The sequence below is a fragment of the Chelonoidis abingdonii genome, chromosome 5 (genome assembly GCF_003597395.2).
Source record: "Chelonoidis abingdonii isolate Lonesome George chromosome 5, CheloAbing_2.0, whole genome shotgun sequence".
Taxonomy (NCBI): Eukaryota; Metazoa; Chordata; order Testudines; family Testudinidae; genus Chelonoidis; species Chelonoidis abingdonii.
Genome location: NC_133773.1, coordinates 15272797 through 15295276, shown reverse-complemented (window position 1 = coordinate 15295276; position 22480 = coordinate 15272797). Strand labels below are relative to the sequence as shown.

At 45.8% G+C, this 22480-nt stretch overlaps 1 protein-coding gene across 2 annotated transcripts in view; it reads right to left on the bottom strand.

The window, feature by feature from the left end:
- FRAS1 (Fraser extracellular matrix complex subunit 1) overlaps positions 1-11853 on the bottom strand; it is a 307206-nt gene extending 295353 nt beyond the window's left edge. For both annotated transcript variants that reach the window (XM_075066086.1, XM_075066087.1), the window contains exon 1: positions 11338-11853. In XM_075066086.1, coding sequence (XP_074922187.1) covers positions 11338-11407 — 70 coding nt within the window. In that variant the 5' untranslated portion in view covers positions 11408-11853. The remainder of the gene's footprint in view (positions 1-11337) is intronic.
- Positions 11854-22480: the final 10627 nt, after the last annotated feature.

The window sequence follows — 22480 nt, the reverse complement described above, 5'->3', positions numbered from 1 at the left end:
GTTAAAATGGCTCCTTAAATCCGATTTCGGAACTCCTCCAAACGAGAGGAGTAGCGCAATCGATAGTATAACTCGGTTAGTTCGTTGTGGACGGAATATCAACGTTCTGGCCTGCCGGGCGGCATCCAGGAGTGCAGCCTGACCGCTCTGGACAGCGATCTGAACTCGGATGCAGCCGGCAGTTAAAACAGGAAAATCCAACGGCGAAACTTTTGAATTTACATTTCCTGGCTTTGCCAGCGTGGAGCTCTGATCAGCACGCGCTGGCGATGCAATCTGAAATCGAAAAGACTCCAGCATAGACCGACGAGGAGATACTAGGTCTGATCGCTGTATGGGAGACAAATCTCGTTGTACCAGCTCGTTACAGGAACACGAAGATGCCAAAGCGTTTGAATAAGAAAAACTCCAGGATACACATGCGCTGCCCGTGACAGCGTAACGGGAAGCCAGAGACTGCAAAATGGCGCTCATGAAGGGAGGAGGGGATATTGAGGACTCCAGTGAATCCCACAGTCCACAGCAGTCTCTGAAAATTATTTGCATTCTTGGCTGAGCTCCAATGTTCTGTAGGTTCAACACCGTGTCTGGCGTGGTCAGGGAACAGCTCCTCAGTTATTTCCCCCCCACCCACCACGTGAAAAAAAAGGGAAAGAAATCATTCCTTGATACTTTCTATGTCACCCTATGTGCTAGAATGTGTTTAGACGGGATGCTACAGCAGTGTAAGAGCGGTATGCCGCTCCTCTCATTCTCCTCCTCCCTGGTGGTAGACGGTGCTGCAGGACTGCCCACATCCACGAGAAAACCATGGCTGATAATTGCTCAACATTCGAGAGGCAATTATCCTGAAGTTCCTTCGCAGTAGAAGGACAGAAAGGACTAATAACCAGCTTCTCATCGAAAATGGGGGCGAAAATTTTGAAAGCAATTTGGATTTGACTCGCTTGGCAATGAGTCAATTCCCTTATGGTTTCTAAAAATAGAGTCCATCCCTGCTCCTGGACTGTCATAGCCCCGGAGGCTGCTCCAAGTGCCTCCCCCGACCTCATTTTATCTCACTAGAACAGTCTTCCTGGTTCTTATTCTGTATTCCTTACAACTTATGACACAAATGGGGGAGGGGCACTGCCACGGATAGCCCAGAAGTTGAGGAGGGGAAGCAACGGGTGCGCTTTCTTGCAGGGGCAAACCCCTGATTGAATATGACGGCACCTGTGCTCTTGATCATGGATCTTCTATGACACTTTGCCTATATTCTAGCAGGACAGTGCACATGACTGTCTGGTCCGGCCAAGCCGAACTTGGTGCGGAGGTGCCCGGTAAACAGGGAAAAGCCCCGAAAAACCTTTTGCAATGACATTTCCTTGCTTTCGTGTCCAGCTCTGATCACCGATGGGTGGCGATGCAGTTCAATGCCAAAAGTAGCTCTCGCATTCGAACCTTACGGCAGATACTAGATCTGATCGCTGTATGGGGACAATCTGTTTTATCAAGCCCGTTAACAGAACAGGAATATTGCCAAAGCTTTTTGAAAAAAATCAGGTTACACAGCGGGTGGTGACAACCGGAACGGGAAGCCAGAGGACTAGCGGATGCTCATGGAGGAGGGAGGGGTAATGAGGGATACACGGTACCAGATCTCCCAAACCCCAGGCAGGTTTCCGGGCTGAAAACATTTGCATTCTTGGCTGAGCCCAATGTCTGCAGCGAAATACCGGTGTCTTTGCGGTTCACGGAACAGCTCGGTCAGTCTCTTCCCCCCCCACCCGGACCGTTGAAAAGAAAAGAAAATAAATAATTCCTTGAGTACTCTAAATGTCACCTCTGTGTACTGAATGCTGCTGCAGACGCGATGCTGCTGCGGTGAAGAGCAGTAGCCGTCCTCTGCCCCTCCCCAGTGGTAGACCGGTCGCCCAGTGAGATGGCTCCTGGCTGAGTCTGGCGGGGGCTCCTGGGTGAAAATGGAATGACTCCCTTTTCTGACAAGTGGGATGGTACAGAACGGTGTAACTGTTTCTTCTCATCACCTGGGGCTGAGCGTTCATCAGACCCTTCTTCTTGTGTAAAGAAAGATTTCTGAACTTGCATGGACTTGTCATAGCCCATGGAGGCTGCCTCCCCCTCATTTTATTCTCAACTACTACTGTGATTTCTTATTCATGCATTCTTCATAACATCATGAACAATGGGGGTGGGCACTGCGCGTGTAGCCTAGGTTATGGCTGGGAAGCAACGGTGCAGTTACTTGCAGCGGCTCCCTCTGTGAATACCTGACCGGAGAGCTTGTGCGTGATACACTGGCTTTATAACACTTTATCTATTCCTTGTCCGGACTGACTCTATTTTTATTAAACCAGGAAAGGGCAGATTGATCAGTCCCAAGTAGAGTTCAATCCCAATTTGTTTCAAAAATTTCACAGGGTAATTACCATTCTGTCCTATTATGATGAGTGTAACCAAAAAGAGGCGAGAGGTAAACATTTCTGCTGGTCTACATAGTACTTACCATCTACCACCAGGAAGGAGAGAGAGGAGCGGATAATGCTTCAGTGCTGCAGCATCGGCTCTATCCCAGCAGCATTCAGTACAAAGAGCGGTGACATTTGTAAGTACTAAGGATTGGTTTATTTAACTTTCATTTCTCGTTGGGGTGGGGAAGAGACTGATGAGCTGTTCCGTTAACCATGCGAGACACCGTGTTGTAAGCTTAGACATTGGGCGCTCACCGAATGGCAAATAGTTTAAGAGACTCTGGGACTGTTGGATAGTGGTGTCCTGCCAGCACCCCCTTCCCTTGCTCCATTGATCCCCTGCCCCCTGATGCTAATGTTAATGGTCGCGGGGGTTCTGGGTAATGTCGTCAGTCATTCCTTGCTCGCGGGGAAACATCAGGCAGACAGTTCCTTTTGCAACTTTTTCTCCGGGATTGCCCTTGCAGAAACAATACACGGCAAGCCTAGAGACCGTCCGGCTGTTGTTTTTCCCATTCCCATTTGTGTACTAGTGACCGATGGAGGACAGAGGCACACTCGAGCGCTACACACTAGCATTCAATTGCTTTCTGCAATGATTAGCAAGAGATGGTTACCGTCGGTTCTGTAACCGTCTACTGCCGGGAGAAAACTGGCAATGGACATGACGGTTATCTCTCCTTTGCTCTGACTGTCCGCGCATCATGAGTGCCCTTGGTTAAATCAGCTGGGGCGCAACGCAAAAGCAAACTTGGAGTTGACTCACTGGCCACTGAGTCCAATCCCTCCCTTTGGTTTCAAAATAGAGTTGTCTGCCACAAGAAGAGGTCAAGTGTATTAGAAGAGCGCAGCTACTCCTGGCTGTATTAACAGGGGTTCTCCCGCAAGAACCGCATCCATTTGCTTTCACTTATTTCCAACCATCTGCAGCTAACCGGTGGAGGGCCCCCCCCATTTATGTCATGCAGTCGTGAGGAATACAAGAATAAGAAACATAGACTTATTCTGACATACACGGGGGGGGGGCACTTGGAGGCAGGCAGCCGGGGCTATTGACGTCCAGGCAGGATGGTACTCAATTTTAGAAACAAGAAGAGCGATTGAACTCTGCCCAAGTGAGCCTCCCATTTTTGTTCAGAACCCATTGCGACAGGGCACTCATGATAGCATGGACACACCTGTGATGCACTGGCCAGGTAAGACAGAAAAAGCCTGAATTCCCCCAGTGGGCGAACTTTTGAATTCCATTTCCTGCATGTCCACCGTGAGGTCAGCACACACACAGGTAGAGCACACAGAGCTCATATGCACTGGTAACAATGCAGTTCTCTGATAATCGAAGAAGAGCGCCAGCTCGGACCAACAGGAGGTTCTGGATCTTGATCGCTATCTGGGGTGAGGACTCAGTGCTCACAGGCACTGCGTTCCAAAAGACGAATGAAAAAGTTTTTGAAAGGAATTTTTAAATCTATGGCTGAAAAAGGGCCACAGCAGGGACTCCCTGCAGTGCAGAGTGAAAGTGAGGAGCTTAGACAGGGCTACCAAGAAAGCCAGAGAAGCAATGGAAGGTCAGGCTCTGAGCGAAAAGATCCGCTTCTATGTAAACTACATGCAATTGGGGTTCAGCGCTACCAGTGCCCCACCCCTGTCCGTGGATTCAGACTTGGGATTGAAAATTCAAACTGTTTTGAGTGATGTAGCCGAGGGGAAGATAGTAGAGGAAGATGAGGATAGATGAACCGTGGAGAGAGCCACACATCCGGAAACCCCAGGAATTTTTTGAGACCCAAGGAAGAATTACAGTCCCTGCGTCCCAAGCCGACAAGCCCAGACAGTGAAGCATGGAAGGGGACCTCCGGTAGTGTCCCTTCATTCTGTATCAAACACGGATGAAACAAATGTTTTTTAGATCGCATTTAACCAGGCTTTTGCTGCAGTCGCGAGCCATTACTGTTTACAGAAAATTTCGTTAACATGTCTGGGGATGGAGCGAAATCTCAAATTAATCTCCGATGAATCGTCGTGGAGGAACTCAGAAAGCCTTATGGTATATGAGACTTCTGCCAGGCAGCCTTTCCGTCCATGTTAGGTAACTTTTCAACGCCATGCAGTTTTGCAATTACTTGTACTGGCAGGCATTGAAGGATTGCACTGAAGGCATTGCATAAAAAACGATCTGCCTCTGCCGGTGGTATTTCAGGGAGAGATATCATCCATTGTTACCTTGTAGAATCGGAAGTAAATAGGGGGAGAACATGCGATTTGACTGGGCCAGAGCGGGATGGGATGGGAGGAGGTGCGACGAGTTCGCAGCGGTCTGCCAAGCAGGATTCGTCCAGCTACGCAACGGCTGCGGGGGGTGAAGTGGGTGTCACTAGCAGCGATCGTATTATGAGAGGAAGCCATGCCCGCTGTTGGTGGATGTGAAAGAGGGGGGTTGGGCTTCGGTCTTCTTACAGGAGGCATGGCATCATATAGATCACTGTGTATATGAACGCGGAGAAGTCAAACTTTTTAAGCTTTAAACTACCCATTGCCCGGGCGTGGAACGTACGGTTTGGCCGTACCTGCGTCTGTGTGGTGTGCCACACCAGTCACACAGACATGAATATATTAAACGATACAAAGGCGACCTTGTATAGAGATCAACATGTGCTCTGTTCAAGGTGGATAGTGTTCTATGTGAAGAGTTACTTTCATTGCTCTGTAAAGGTATCTTCCACATACTTTCACCCTGGTCTTGCTTCCCCATGCAGAACTGCACATTTCTCTGCATCCTACGCCATCACTTGAGGGCGTGCTTGATACGGCGGGGAAAGAGAAGACGCGAGATGAAAATGTTCACAGGAATTATTGAGGTAACATGTTACAATGAGAGGGATAAACAGATGATTGGAAGGATGTAGGGTAGCAAAAGTGCAGGAAAGATGCCAGTGAACTATTCTGAGAGGGGCTAGGCAGGAAGACCAGCGTTTGGCGAGATGGAACGCTGGATCTGCTGCGTGCTCAACTGATATCCCCAACGCATGGTGGATCTTAGGAAGAGCAGCGCAGGAGCAGAGTGCCGCTGCCGCCCCTGGTATAACCTCCCTGCAACCCACGTCCCCATATCTCCCTCACCCAACGGTAAGAACCGTGGGGGAAGGCTTGCTGCACCCGCCTACTCCTACCATCCCCCTGGAGAGTTCAAGGAAAAGGCCAGTAATTCGCTACAATGTGCTTAATGGCCTTTCCCTTTCCCCTCCTTCCAAAGCACAGCAGCCAGAATACCTTTCCTAATTCTCTGCCTTTTATAGGTCCTTTGTTTAATAGAAGAATACATCGAAAGGCTCAAGGAGGGTGGGTTGCTACAGTGAAGTTAGTAAGGAAAACACATGAGTTTTTAACAGATGCATAGTTACTTTTATTGATTAATAAATGATTTCTAAACGAGACTGAAATTTATTTCCTTCGCAACCTTGTAAGCAAAGGGGAGGGTGGGTGCTTACACTGAATATGTCCATCAAGGCGGAGGGTTCATAAGGGGAGCAAACAAGAGTCACACGTCCCTGGCGTGGCTGAAACTTTTTTCAAGGTTCTTGATGCGCAGCGCCTCCAGGTGTATGCTCTTCTAATCGCCCTGTCTGGCTGCTCCGACTCAGCGGACCTGTGATTTGCTCAGCCTCCACCCCCTATATAGTCTCTCCTTAGTCTACAAGGATTGTGGAGCACAGGCAAGCGCAATAGCAAGCGGGGACTGGTGGCTGGAGGTCTGGGCGAGGGTAGTAATGATCGCCAGCGACCCTTTAAACGGACCCAAGCACATTCTTACCATCCCGGGCATTGCTGGGCTGTAAGGTTGACAGGTCATGGCCAAGGGCCGGCGGCAGGGGGGGCGGCAGGATAGGGATATCGGCGCGGGCGCGCCCGCCGGGGGGGAAGAGAGAGAGGCCCAGCGCAGGAAGGCCAGAACGGGGCAGCCCTGGACAGGGGCAGGGGGCGGGGCAACGACCCGCGATTCAGTTCGATATTAATGACGACGTCGTGTGAATGGATACAGCGTTAAATCGGTATATCGGCCATTAAACCGATTTAAAGTCGCAGTGTAGACCTGGCCTGAGTCAGAACGGCTAACCTCTCAGGTTCTTAGCAGGATCAGACACTGGGGTCCATACTCCGGTGAACCTCCCATTAACTTAAAGGGATGTTTTGCATGAAGGAGGATTTCCAAGATTTAGTCCATTATGCATTAAGGGGATTGTTTATTCTCTTCTTCCAGTGTTGCCGAAGGCTACATGATGGCAAGATTCTAATTCTCTCTTCATAAGTAAGGGTCTTAAGCTTAAAGCCAGAATCCATCCTTGGATTGGTGTGCTTGGCTCCCATAGAAAAACTGAAGGCACAGTAAATATACAAATACACCTCTACCCCGATATAATGTGACCCGATATAACACGAATTCGGATATAACACGGTAAAGCAGCGCTTCGGAAGGGGGTGGGGGGGCGGTGCTGTGCACTCTGGCAGATCAAACCAAGTTCGATATAACGTGATTTCACCTATAACGCAGTAAGATTTTTTGGCTCCCGAGGACAGCGTTATATTGAGGTAGAAGTGTAAATATATATAAATACATCAAATATGTTAGCACTTTAAAAGTTTCCTTGAATTCCAGTTCTTAACTCATACTACACACAAAGGGTTACATTCCAGCCACTGAAATCACACCTATCTGAGAATGGAATTTGACACAAATGGCGTTATTTAATATATTTCTTTTGGTGATTTCTCATTAAGGTTTCTCTACACCTAGACTTTCTCAACGATATTGCAGTGTGTTTCTAAGTGTCTATATCACAGTTATTCTGAATAGCAATCTCACCCCAAATACTTTGATGTATAACGTCATTCACTTACCGTTAATACCCTAGTGCCTATCATTGACAATGAAAGAGAAAGGTTTCCCAAGCAAATGATTGGTGAGGTACAGTTTCACACATACTATCTGAATAAGTCAAAAAATGGGGCCGGGGAATGATTTTTCAACATTAAAGTGGCTGCTTAAAACTGAGAGTTACCTATTGAATTGGTCTTTAGCCCAGGTGTAACAGATTGCAAAGGCACAAATCTGGGCTTTAGCAAGCGAGGGATTATTTTCCTTTGGTCAGGGGAAAGGCCATAAGGATCCAATCAAATGTCCACTAAAGTCAACTGGCTGCGTTCCCATGGATGTGAATGGAAAATGGGTCAGGGTTGTGACTTTGGACTCACAATGGAGAGAAAGGTTTGGGAAGATTCCCTCACCCAGAGGACATAGGACTGGATTAAAGGTCAAGACACTAGATTTGATTTGCAGTTCCACTCAGACCTCTTTACATCACTCTGGTAATACGTTCAAGTTACAAGATTCCATTTACGCCTTCTGTACGGCCCTTTTACATAGCCACTATGGTGTAAAGGGGCATTACCGTAACAGGCAGCCACGTCCAGGGAGTTTTTCCAGTTTGTCCATTTATATTGGTTTTGTTATAAGCACTCACCACCGAGAGAGAGAGACTTTCCTGCACACGATTATTCCCTTGCTCTACCATTTTCCACTTTACATTTGTGTCTTACTTATTTTAATTTAGTTTTAAAAATTTAGAAGCCCAATGATGACAACTTCAACCCTTAAAATCCACTCTGATTTGCCCAAGCTCACACAACAGGGCAGTGGAGGGCTTAGAATCTACCCCTCCTGATGTTCAGTCCTATATTCTATTCACCTGACCACACTGGCTTCTCAGCAGCAGCAGACATGCCTCTTAACGACTGCAAAGGAAAACACACGAAATCTGATTCTCTCCTAACTAAAGTCAAGGTATACTTCACCTGCTCACAAACTGTAATGGGAGACAGTCCTCTTCAAACACTTGTGTTCACCCCATACTGCATATGATTTGATATACACAGATTTTCAAAGATATTTTAACTATATTTTTGCCAACTTTCCTACTACTGAACTGGCCTGTCCTCAAGGCAGTCACTGAGAGTGCGCCCTGATACTTAGAGCCCCACGCAGATACAATTTTGTATCTGCAGTTGAACCGCGGACATTCACAAATTTGCAGCACTCCAGATATAAAATTTGGATCTGCATCCATCTGCAACCTGCAAAAATGATCTGTGGATATAAAGCAGATGTCCACGGATTTGCAGGGCTCTATTGATACTATATAATGTGTGTGCATAATGTATTTTTCATTCAGATTTACAGGAGCTGTGCCTGCATTTCCAAGTTACCCAGTGGCCTTTGAGATGAATGATCTTCTGCTAAACCCAACACAGATGAAAGGAAAGTGTCTCCCTGCACCTGAAGGAATACATTCTCATTCACATATTGAACCACCTTGGTGGGGGGGACCCAAACTCATCGTCACTTTTTTGTGTGGGGTCCCCTAAACTCAGGGATGTTTATATTGTGCTCCATCAAGATTGTTGTTGTAGGAAAGGAGGGTGCTTCACTCATACTTTCATACACACACAATTTGGGTTATCTGATGTCACACCTGACAGTGCTGCTCCTCAACTAAGACACCCACACCTATTATTAACTAGTAAAAAGGCACTGTAATTGACAAAGATAACTATTGCTGGCAGGTCACATTTTCCAAAGTGCCTAAGGAAACTGAGTCTCAGGGACCTTCAATGGAACATAGTCAAATCTCCCAAGTCACTTAGGAACCTGAGATCACTTATTGTTATTGACTAAGAACCTTGAGCGTATTAAGTTCAATAAAGCTTAAGTTAATGAATCACTATGGTTTAAATGTTAATGAAAGTCAGAGTTGTGGTTCCTAAAGGAACTTTTAAATTTCACATGCGTAGGGTCACCTGTTTCCCCCCCATTGCGTGGCACGGAAGGATGCAAAATGGCAGTAATGGTATGCAAAGTGGCATGTAGCACGGAGAAAAGCAGCTATGGAGTATGACTGCACTGCCAGATACTGGCTGCTGGCAACCCCTCCATTCCACTTCCACACTGAAGAAGGCAGAGCGGGGAGGAAGGGAAGAATCTTAACCAGCAGATGGGGCAGAAAACAGGGAACATACCCTTCTACACAGCATATTCCCTTTAGAAACCAGTGTAAAATCCATCGGCAAGAAGTCATGTAAGTTCCGGCTGCCATCAGCAGTAATAACACACACTGCACACGGTGTGAAACCCACCTGGACCTGACATTTCCCCCATCCGTTCTTCAGAAACTGAGAAATAGCTAGCGGATTTTCTTCAACTTGTTGTTATTCATTATTATGATTTGTTCCTGGGCCAAGAGCAAGGATAAGACATTGCAGCTCAGAGGGTAATTGAAGCGTTGCTGAAGAGGAGTTCAGAACAAAAGTGCCAGCTCGATCACAGAGATGTAAAGGCCCTGTTTGGACAGGGAGGATGGGACATGCAAAAGCACCATAGCAACATAGGCGCCCCACTCCAGGGCGATGTGCTCCCCAGCCACTGAGATGCTTTGGAAAAAATTCCTCCCCCACTGCCCCAGTCCTGCCTGCCAGTGCAAGACTGCCCCTATTGTGCAAGGGAGACAGGGTCGGTGCAGGAAGGCAGTGGCTCTCAACTTTTCCAGACTCCTGTACCCCTTTTAGGAATCTGATTTGTACCCCCAAGTTTTACCTAAGGTAAAAACTACGTGTTTACAAAAACAAACATGAAAATACAGAAGCGTCACAGCACACTGTCACTGAAAATGTGCCTGTGTTCTCATTTTTACCATGTAATTATCAAATAAATCAACTGGAGTATATAAATCTTGTACTTACATTTCAGCCTATGGTGTACAGAGCAGTATAAACAAGTCGTTGTCTGTATGAAATTTTAGTTTGTACTCACTTTGCTAGTGCTTTTAATGGAGCGCGTTGCAAAACTGGGCAAATATCGAGCAGAGTTGATGTACCCCTCAGAAGACCTCTGCGTGCCCCCAGGGGTACAGGACCCCTGGGTGAGAACCACTGAGGTGATGTCTTTTATTGGCCTAGCTGCGGTTGGAGGGAGAGCGAGCCAGGGCACATGCATGTGTTGGGGGCATCACACCCTCATTTGTGTAAGACAGGAAGAGGCCTGGAAGGGGGGGGGGGGCACAGACCAGCAAGCAGCAGCACGGCCCCCGCCCATGCATGTGCCCACCCACGCCCAGTGGGAAAGAGGCGCGAGGCGGAGAAGTTTCACTCGGGGCACCAGCTGCCAAGTCCTACGCCTCGTCCTGCCGCCTGCAACAGGGGCTGCTGCAGGACCCCGGGCACAGGCGAAGGAAGGCGGGTCCCGGGCTCTGGTTCTCCCCGACTGCAGCCAGGTGAGCGCTCCCCGGGGCTGGGCGCAGAGCGCAAAGCCACCCCTCCGCCCTGCACCCAGCGCTGCCCCCCGAGATCCCGCGCGTGGGGACTGCGGGCTGCAGAGCAGGCGGCCCGCAGGAGAACCGGGCGGGGAGCAAGGGGCTTTCTGCACAACCACACCCCGGGGTCCTGCTCGCATTGCTCTCCTGACACACACACACCCCCGCCTGCCGCCTTTCAGCTCCCCAAAGCTCCCAGGTCAACTCGGATTCCCTCCCCAGCCACGCTCGGGGGTGGTCGGTTTGCTTGCAGAGGGGGCTGCTTGCTGCAATCCGTTCTGCCTTCATGGCTTTCACAACCCCGGGCCCCTCCCTCGGAGCGCCGGCTGAATTATGCAGTGTGGGATTCTGCAAGCAACTACACTGAATGACATTGTGCCAACGGCGGGGACAGTCACACTGGGTGGGAATTAACCCGGATCAGAGCCATCTTCAGTGGGGAAAATGCCTAAGGCGCGCAACCCGCCCCGTAATTATACACCAGGGGTGCGCTTCTTACTCACCCTCCGCCTGCTGCTGGGGCAATACGGCAAATCCAGCGAAGAGGAGCGCAATCCGGAGCCACGCTTCCATTGCGAGAGGCGAAGCCGATTCTGGAGCGGGCACCCAAGCAGCCCCCTGCAAAACCCCTCTTGCAGCAGACTCCACAACTCAGCACAATTGCAGACCTTCGCTTCGCTTGAGTCAGATTAGAAAGGGAGGGTCAAAGTGGTTTTACAGTTCCCCCAGTGAGTAACAAGAGTCCAGCAGCACAAACGCGCCCCCTGCGCGTGGAAAGACAGACACGCGTGTCCTTAGCTTAGCAGCTGCTCACACGAGCCCATCAGCAGCGTGGTCCCCAAAGTTGTCCCGTCACGGGTTCATCCCGCTGCAAACTTCCCTGGGGCCGGCCCGAGACCCCTCCACCTCCGAGCGCCAGTAGAAACCCACCGCGGCAGGTTTGCCCGCAAAGCAGCTTTCCAAGTTCACTGGACACCAGCACTACGCCCCGCTCGGCGCAGAGGGGCAGGAATCAAGGCGGGGGGGCTCTGCTGTGCAGCCCCCTTCCTCACCAGCAGCCCGGCGGGCAAACAAGATCCACTCGGCGAGGCTCCCTCCCGGGAAACTTTCTCCGGTGCTGCAGTTCTGTGCCCAGCCCCGTGCTCCTGCAAAGACACCACCTTAGCCTGGCTCTTTGGGCTGATCCCAGTGCAGGCGAGGGCTAAAAAAAGCAGAAGAATTAAACAGCGCTGCTGGTAGGGGGGTGGCAGCGTCCCCCCCCCCCAATTGCCTTACAATGTATTATTCCCCCCCTCCCAGCTCAGCACATCTGTGCAAAGCTCTTTCTGCAACGTTGTCTTGGAGGAGAGAGGGGTGAGCGGGGAGGGAAGGCAAGGCGGGGGGCTCATCAGCAAGGGGCCTTTGCAAAGACAAAAAGAACCTGCAAGGAGGCAATCGAGGGAACCCAAAGCAACGTGCCTGCAGACAATGACAAAATAAACCTGGAGCTGGGAGCCCGCGACGCTCCTCCCCTCTCCGTGTGAAAATGGACCCAGGGACTCAAGGAACTGGCACAGTCACGTGAGCGCGCGAGCGAGCAACCTGATCCCCTTATTCATTCCGCAGGAGTTTACAAGCTCGGCTTTTGTCTGTCCAAAGTAGTGCCACAGGGCCGGGAAGGGGGAAGGGAGCAAGCTCCCTCCTGTGATCCAGCAGCTCCCACTGAGAACCAGGAACGCGGGCTGGATCCTGGTCCCACCGCAGTCAAAGAGAGTTTTGCTATGGCCTGCTGAGAAAACAGGATCTGGCCCTAAGCAAGCAGCCACCCAGTGTTTTGCGGCATCCTGCAGAATACTCCACCATTTAAACCAAAAAAATCCGAGCTCTTACTGTGGGGCAGCATAGGCCAATAGCTAAGGCACTGGACTAGGAGACAAGAGAAGGACCAGCTGTGTGACCCTGAACAATCACTTTCCCTCACTCTGTCCTCCTCTGCTTTGTCTATTTCAATTGTAAGTTTGTTGGGACAGGCACTGGCTCTTAGCATGTTTGTACAGGGCTTGGCACAATGCGACCCCAATCTTGCCCAGAGCCCCTAGGTGCTACTGTAATACAAATACTTAATCTTTATATTCATTTACTTGTAATTGTAATATTAGTTACCCACTACCCCTTATTTTAACATTCAGGACATGGATTCAGAAAGGCTCCATACACACACATAGGTCTGCCCATATGGATCTGATCTCAAGATGGGAGTTTTTGCTTATTCCCAGGGGCAGAGACTGTGTCTCCGTATATCTGTTTGTACAAGACCCAAGCCACTCTCCAGTGCTCAATAAATAATAAAACCATACTACATTTTCACTGGCGCAACAGCGCTTAAATCTAAAGCAGCTTTTCCTTTTACTGGGGTTTCACTTCTGATATGAAGGGAATTATCGTTAGTTTTGCACCCTCTGCTGAGAAATCTACAGCACTGTCATCTTTAAATATATTTAAGGGATAATGTCAATGGAACAGAATATTGTCAGAGAATAATGGTATCCCACTGGTACTTACAGAAAATAAATGTCAGGGCAAATTCTAGATATTTATTATCAAAGCAGGAGGTGCTGATCCTGTGCCAGTGTTGAATTCCAATTATCCCAAATAAATGACTGATGTAGATTTAATCATTTGGGGCCAGGGTCTGATCACCTTACTCAGGTTGAGTAGTACTGTGCTCCACAACTGGTCCCACTGAGAAGAGAATTGTTCTGATTCCCCCACCCCTTTATTCCCTTTCATGGCCAAATCTAGCCCACAGGAAACAAAAACAAGTTTGCTTAAAACAAAACTACATTAACAACAAATTTATTTTTAATAAATATTGAACCTTACCCAAACACAGCACTGAAAGTTATCTGCTTTTCCCATTCATTTTTTTGTGGAATGAATATGTCCTGCTCCCTAATTACCTGAAAATTGCCTCTTAAAAGTGAATGGATTTGTGGATTTGGTTTAATTACAATGTATTTTTGTGGCCGTGCTGTTGGTTTTGCTTGGAGACTCTATCTATCTATATATATATATATATATATATATATGAAAGGGGGAAAAAAGTTCTTTTTTAATATACAGTTACATCGGTTCTAGGGTGACCAGACAACAAATGTGAAAAATCAGGACAGGGGAGCCTATATAAGAAGAAGACACAAAAATTGGGACTGTCCATATAAAATCAGGACATCTGGTCACTCTGGTCAGTTCTGACCGTTACATTGCATTTTGCAGTTTCTCATAGTAAAGAATGCAGTGGAACTCAATCCCTCCCATTGAAGTCAACGTGAGTTTTGCCACACACAATATATAACCTTCCACAGGCTTCTGATTGGTTAAAGTGTTGGCACGTAATGGCCAGCAAACCAGCCATCTGACTCAATATAGATTCCATTTAGTGTCATTTATTTTAAGAGGGTTACAGAAAACACTTTTTTTTTTTTTTTAGGAACCACCTTCGTGAAGAGCATTTAGGCATTCACTTCTTGGTGGTTTTATTCAGGTCAGACAGCCAAGCAAAGAATGATAGGCTGGAATTAATCAACCACTATCAATGGTAAATATTTACCACTCTGAGGTGGAATCTATGTGTCTTAAAAATCTTGGTTTGTTCTTGCTTTGCTTATTGTTTCAAGTATTCACAGTTTGTGTCTGTGAAGGGATGCTCTGCTTAAGCTACTAGAGTAGTGTAAGGAATATATTGTGCTGTTGATATTATATATTTTACATCCAAAAAGTAATATTAAAGGAATGTTAGGGTTGCAAAGTCAAGCACCCAGAAGTTAGGAAATGCCAGAATTAAGGTTGCTGATACAACCTTAATTCAGCCTCTTTGTATAATTAAAGACTGTAGCATGGTGTGCACACACAATCATACAATACGTTTTTTTCCAGAGGATCTCTGCCTGTGCCACCCACCCCTAAGAGGTACTAGTAATTTTAGGTGCCTTAAACAAACAATTTGAGACAACTGACAGGAGAAAGATTTTTCGGAGGGTGGGCACTCAGCACTTTCTGCAAATCAGGCCCCTTTACAGTGTTTCCAGTTGGGCACTCAAAGTCACTAGTCAGTTTTGGTCATATACATGGATATTATGCATAACAATATATTATAAATAGAGTGAGAATCCAATCTTAAGTATACTGGTGTAAATGTGCAGTAATTCTATTGCATTCATGACTTCATGTACACTCCAGTGTATCAGAACTGAGAACAGTGATTTGTTCAGTTGTACCTACCCTGCTGCTGAAGTCTTTTTCTCCTACTCACTTTAAATAAAATCTTTGTACTAAAGATGTGATCATGCCAACAACTCTGATCACCCTTTGTCATAATCCAATCTGGTCTAAAAAATAGATCATTTACTAATAGAAACTGGCTCGGACATGCAGAGCAAACCTTTTTTGATACTATATGAATTCCATAAGTCATCATACTACAATTCATAAAGTAACTGCAGAAACAAAAATGTAAGCATGGCATGGATCCAAATTGCAAATATCAATTTGCCTGATGAGTTTTATGCTGCTTTATCAGGCTATTGCTCATTAGTTAACAGTGGGAGGTGTTAATTATAAAGATAGACGCAGAGAGAGGAATAATGAATACCACCAGTACATACATTTAAACATCAACAAAACAAATGTTTTGCATTCATTTAAAATCTAGTTGAAATAATTAAGGGAAAGAACAGTTGGCCTCAAGTCTCCTATCACTTACACAGGTGAAAATCAGGCACGATTGCATTGAAATCAGTGGTGAGTCACTGGTGTAAAACCGATGAGAGTCTGAAGAGGATCAGAGCCAGTATTCATTGCTTTAATAAACTCATAATACCAGACCCACAATTTTCTGCTGCACTGTTTCATTTTTTACGTCTAGTGAACATGCAAGGGTCAATCACTATGTGAAAAATTTCTGGTTGCTTGTTGTCCTCATAGTCCATTAGCCTTAGTTGGAACAAAGGCCATAAACAAAGGTTTATCTCCAGGGTATAAAGGAGGCCAAGGAGGAGCATTTGCTTGCCACGTAACCATCCTGCTGCAATGGATGGGTGGCTTCTTTTGAATTATTGCTGCAGAAAATTCTAGTTCTCAGTTTAGGCTCCTCAGAAGATGGGAAGAGGGAGGGAACAGTACTCTTGAAACCTCATTGAGTCTCTTTCAGCTATGGAAGAAAAGGAAAAGCTTCAGGATGCAATATGAGCTGGCAGAGGGTGCACTGGACTGGGAGTCAGGAAACCTGAATTTTATTCCTTGCTCTCCCACTGCTTTGCAGTATGACTTGGTCATGTTGCTTCAACTCTCTGTGCCTCTGTTTCCCATCCAACCCCTTAGCTATCTAGATTGTAAGCTTTTGGGAAGAGAGTGTCTCTCATGATGAGTGTGTACAGCCTTTGCACAATGAGGCCCCAGTTTTGGGGGAGGGGAGGTAGCTAGATCAGGGTAATGCCAATAATAACAAACTTTAAGTTACCTCCTTCTGGTCCATTAGCCTCTTTTGCGTCTCCCTGGAAGGAGACAAGTACGGGATGAAAAGTAATCACTCATTACGGAAGCTAGCTCATTGCTTGCCACTTTGTGGGCATTAACTCTCCTGCCCACGTTCCTATTCAGATTGTTACCTGCCACCTACATAAATGTTACACACACCACCATGATTTCAGCTGCGTGTGGAATTCTTTACTTCTCCCAGTGGCATTCCATGGACTTCTGCTGACTTCAACCCAAGCAAGATTAGGCCCTTAATTACTGTATTATATGGGAACGAAAATAATGTTTGAAGACTATTAAAATAAAATACAGCAATAATAACAGCAGTAGCATTCCAGGATCTAAATGTTTTAGGTTGTCTTTGTGCTTTTACCTCTACTGTTTGTTTCTAATATTTTTCTCATTTTCCTTCTGCTTTTTGTTTTCCTGGGTTTTTTAATACCTGTATATATTTTGTCTCTTCTATTTTGTTGCCTATCTTTTCTTATATGTTTTTCCTATTTCTGTTGCTTTGTTTTCCTTGCTAGCATCAGTCTCTCTTTTTCTCTTCTGTTCCCTCACCTCCTCTCTCTCTTCCTTCCCAGATTTTGTTTTCTCTCCGCTTTCTGTCCCATTTCTCCTTTCCATTTCTGCTGTGTTGCCCTGTGTATCCGGTCCTGCACCACTCTCTCTCATCTTCACATCTTTCTCCCAATAGGGTCCACAACACATTTTGCAGTCACTGACTGTTAAGCAGCTATAAGATTGCAAGACTCTAAACTGTTCCCCACCTGGGAGAAGAGGATAAATTTGTTGCCGGATTCAAGCTCCTTTAGAAAGGCCATTGGCTTCTTTTTCAAGTTGTGAAAACAAAATACAGCAGCTTGGGGGAAGGGTCAAATAATCCTGCATGTTTTGGTGCATCCAGCTCTTCCTTGTGCATTGTGAGTCTCTCTCATTTATCTAGGCTACCTATGGAAGTCCCACCCACCTACCTGTCCAACAGGGCCAAAGCAACCTTTCTCCAACTAAAGGAATCCTCCAAAGCCTCTCTCTAGTTCATGCCCATCCCATGTAAACATCTATGCTCCTGCTATGAATCATACTTAACTGTAAATGGGTTGCAGGGCCCAGCTGTACGCTGCCTTTGTGCCTTTAAATGTTGTGCATGGGTGCCTTGCACAATTAGGTCCTACAAATTACCTTTAAGTGTGGCTTGTGAGAAGGGATAAGAGGGGAGGATTATGGTGGGGAATAGGGAAGTTGGGGGTTGACCATGGAAGCACCTTAATGGGAATCTAAAGGTCAGCAGGCAGGAAAAGCTGAAGGTCCAGCTGGGTGATACAGGGGGTCTGAGTCCTTGGACAGGGAACTTTCTTCACTGAACTATTCCAGACCTTACTAAAGGTTCAGACTCAATTCAGCCCCAAAAAACATACACCAAATATAATGTCAACCAGGAGAGTTATTTTGCAATGGCAATCCAAAGGCTGTTACAATTTTTATAAAGTCTGAAGCTGCTGTTATAGTAACTTGCGTTAATAATGAGTCTATTCAAAAGAAGCTGCTCAGTCAGTGATAGAAGAGCTCAAATTCCATCATTTAAAAGCTTCAAAATTTATCAGTTCAGGGATTGAAATGAAGAATACTTTTCCTTTGCAAAAAAAATGTGGATTTAAAAATAAACCTGAAGTCTTTGGCGAGCGCCTCTATACTGTTTCTGAATTTTCTATAGGCTTCGTAAAACCTCACCTATCTATGTATTTTTCCATCCCTAATTATGATATGAAATGGAAGTTGTGGAATTTAATATTGTTTCATTTGTATTTTGAATAAATGTTCAAAGGAAAACATCTAGCTCAATTTCAAAGTAAAGCTCAGGCTGCCAAGGTTAAAATGAGCTTCGAGATTGCATTATTACAACGAGCTTGTGAGGGACCAAAGTAATACCACCTATACAGAGTTATTATTAATTATTTCTATCTGGGTAGTACCCAAAGACCCCAAGTAAAGGTCAGGGCCCCATTGTACAAAGAACAGAGAGGCCCTGCCCCAGAAAGTTCACAATCTCCAATGCTGCGCATCTTCGAAACACGAACAAACATTGAATAATTCGCCATCTGTTTCCACCTGGAAACCACTTCATCTCCTAAAGGTAAATCCCTCACATCCACATGTTTCAGAGGTCTAAGTACTCTTGACTAACAGAGTCATCCCAAACTTGTAGGAACAAAAGCTTTGTCACACCTCACTATAAAAATCTCATGCATGCGAATCTGTGTTTTTGACATGTATACATATTTAGAGGCCCCATCTTCAAATTTACTTGCCTAAGTAAGGGCACCCAGTTTTGCAATTAGGCACTCAAAACACCCATTTTAGGCAGCTAAATATTGATTTGAGAGGCCAGATTGGAAATTTGGTGCCCTAATTTAGATGTCCACATTTGAAAATTGGGGTCATGATTACACACACGTACAGCAGAAGGGGCCAGATCCTGAGAAGTACTGAGTACCTTTACACCCCATGGAGTTTACAGTATCTTTCAGGATCAAGCTCTTAGCTGTCTTGATTTGCATATAGAACAAATACCTCAAGCCTGCTTCAAAAAATACTCCAATATTAACACAGGGATTACCACACTGGATCAGACTTAAGATCCATCAGTTCTAGCATCCTGATTCAGATAGGGGCCAGCACCAGCTGCTTCAGAGGAAGGTCCAAGAAGCCCTGCAGTAGGCAGTTATAGGATAACCTGTCCCCAAGAATAGTATCCTCCTAACCCACAGTAGTCAGAGGTTGCCTTATGCGTAGGAGAATAAGGATCTACCAAACACTCAATTTTTTTATGCTTACTATTATCACTCTAGATATTCTTGTTATCCACAGAACTGTCCAATCCTTTTCTGAATCCAGCTACACTCCTGGCCTCAACAATACCATTTTTTGTAATTACAGACATAACAAAGCCCTTGTTCCACAGGATAATTGTGGGTTTCGTTTGATCACTTCTGAATTTGCCATTTTCCAGTTTCATCCCAATGTCTCCTTGTTCTTGATTTATGAGAAAGGGTGGATAGAAACACCCCCCATTTACCCTCTCTGTACTGTTCATTATTAAAAACCCGTTTCTGGACCCACCTCTATTTCTGCTAGGCTCTGTTAGGGATAAGCTAATTTGACGGACTAGTGCAGAGCCTGGAGACTGGTCTAAAAATATGTCTGAAACAGAGTTCAAAAGAAGACCACAAACCTTCAGTGAGTGACAGATAATCAGATCTGTGATGACAGAGATCAGTCCTGTACATCTTCTGAAGTTCCCAGTTGGTCTTCCCGAAAAGAAAAAAATATGTAAAATAACCAAGAATCAAAAGTCCTGGTTCTAACAATGGAGGAAGCATATTGTAATATGTTTGGGGAGGGGCTTCCCCCTTCTCCCACCAGAAAAATGTCACTTAAGACTTCCTAACAAACATTCAGTAGGAAAGACATTCAGCTTTAATAACAAGGTTTTACTGAATTGGAAAACAAACAGCAGTTCCTCCTGAAATTAAGTTAAAACCCCGTTTCTTGGGGTGTTTTCCTTGGCATGGGACAGTAATTAAAGACAAGCTGCTATTCTCTGCCACAGGCTGCAGCTGTACCTCAACAAATTCACCTTTCTCCTAAGAAAAATAAATACAAAAATGGCATACAGGGGCATGTTCTTTCTGGAGGATGGATTAAACTTCATCCTCAAGACAATGGGATTTAATAAATAATGATTGGCTTAACATTAGAGCATTCATAATTAACTTCACAGCTAGTATTGTTTTACCAGGAAGGATGAGGGATTTATGATGTCTGTAATTACAAAAAAGAAAGGAAACCTTCTGGATTAACAGTACACATTAAGGCATTTCATGGGTTTTATTTTCCCAGAGAAAATACAACTGCCTCCCATATATTCTGATTGCGATAAAGCTATGTAATGAAATTCATCCCTACAGCACAAAGCCTATTATATCATTTAAATCTTATTGTATTTCATTTAGTCTTATTTGAAAAGCTGTTTTTTTCCTTGTACCTTTATATGTTTCCTTACAAATATTTGATTATTTAAAAATGCAGCCCAGTAGCTTAGAAAATATAGTCTGCCCTGGCTTTTTGTCCTGTCTCTGCCACTAGATTGGCTGTGCTGCCTTGGGGAAGACGCACAGCCCTAGGTTTTAAATGAGACTAGTGATTTTGGGTGCCCAAACTGAGACTCCTTAAGGGGTCTGATTTCCAGGGGTGAGTGCTCAGCACTTTCTGAAGATGGGCCCCCTTTCAGGTGTCTCAGGCAAACATCCTGGATCACAAGTCACTTTGATATAAAACAATCTCGCTTTATCTCAGTTTTTCTGTACATAGACAGGAATACCCATATGAACCATTGGCACCTCACAAAGGTAGCAAGAGGTTCATTAAATGGCTGTCAAATGCTTTCGGCTCACCCCATGGAAAAGGTGGTAAGTAAGAGATTTCTCTCTCTCAAGTGGTTGTTAGGCAGAAGCTGAATTTAAAATTGGCTTGACAAACAATGAAGGACACTTCAAGGCATTGGAACTGCACAGATCCTTGAGACCAGTCCTCCTCTCCCCAACCCCACACCACCCTATAGAAAAAAAAATTTGGGGCCGTGGGGGGAAGGTGGCCATTTCTCTAACTCCCCTATATTCACTACCGTCCAGCACACTCACAGAGGTGCAACTTTATGGAGTCTATAGAGTCGTAGACTTTAAGGTGAGAAGGGACCATTATGATCATCTAGTTTTACCTCCTGCACAACACAGGCCACAGAATCTCACCCACCCACTCCTGTAGTAAACCCTTAGCCTATGTCTGAGCTGTTGAAGTCCTCAAATCGTGGTTTAAAGACTTCAAGACCTTTAACGGGGAGGGAGCTGGGAACTGGGCAAAACCACCTAAGCCTGCACATTCCTAGGATCTAGGGGGAAAGGAACCAGATACACAGAGGCTAGAACTGTCCTGCCTACGTGTTTGACCCTCTGTGCTGTTGTTCTGACTCTCCTTTGGCTGAACCCTTCTGCAGCTGCAGAGGTCTCCTTTGCTGATGTAACTAGTGGAGATCATCTTGGCCTTAGGTAAACAGAGTTTCTTCCAGCCTGTGATCTTGGCTTTTCCAATACAAAGTCACCTGAGCTTCGTTTAGGTTGAAAGCCCCCCATTTCCCTAGAAAATGTACCTCTCTGTAACATTGCAGCATTTCATTTAAGGTGACTGCCAATTTTGCAGGTCTTGGCTTATTTCTGAAGCTTCTCCTGGGAACCAACCTGTCTGCATGTCATTTCTGAAACTCATTATGCTACAGTATGTTTATGGATATTACGGTAGCTGGGAAATAAGATTTAACTAGCCTCGCACAAGGGACATTTTAGGGATCTTATCTCCGTATTTCATACCTTTGTTGCTAGTGTTAACGAAGTTAAAACAACATACATGCAGCCTCTTCCATAGCATTTTCAGTCCAGTCTGGTTCCCTTGCGATCTGCCAGAGCGATCCATGGAAGACATGCTGATAGCTACTTAGTCAAAGGACTCCTCCTACTGGAAAGACCTCTATCCTTCAGAGGACAAGGAAAGAATTGCTACAGATTACACTTTGCAGCACAATTCCTTTTTCAATATAGTTGTGTAGGTTTTGCTAAGGGTGTGCAAGTCTCCCACCCCCACAAATTTCTACCCTAGATTATCACTCTCCCTCAGACAGAATGGTTCTCACAAAGACAGTTACAAATGAATTAGAGATACGGTATCACCTACCTGGTTGTCAACTGTGTGCCTACTCGAGTGTCAAGAATTCTGCCACTTCAGATGAATTGTCACCTAACAGAGGCAGAACATCTGCAGCACACAGCTCTATCCACCACTTGGGACATAGTTAGGGTGCCCAGACAGCAAGTGTGAAAAATTAGGACAGGGGGTCGGGGCTAATAGGAGCCTATATAAGAAAAAGTCAAAACTGGGACATCTGGTTACCCTAGACATAGTTAGACTGGTCTCAAGTATCAGAGGGGTAGCCGTGTTAGTCTGGATCTGTAAAAGCAGCAGAGAATCCTGTGGCACCTTATAGACTAACAGACGTTTTGGAGCGTGAGCTTTCGTGGGTGA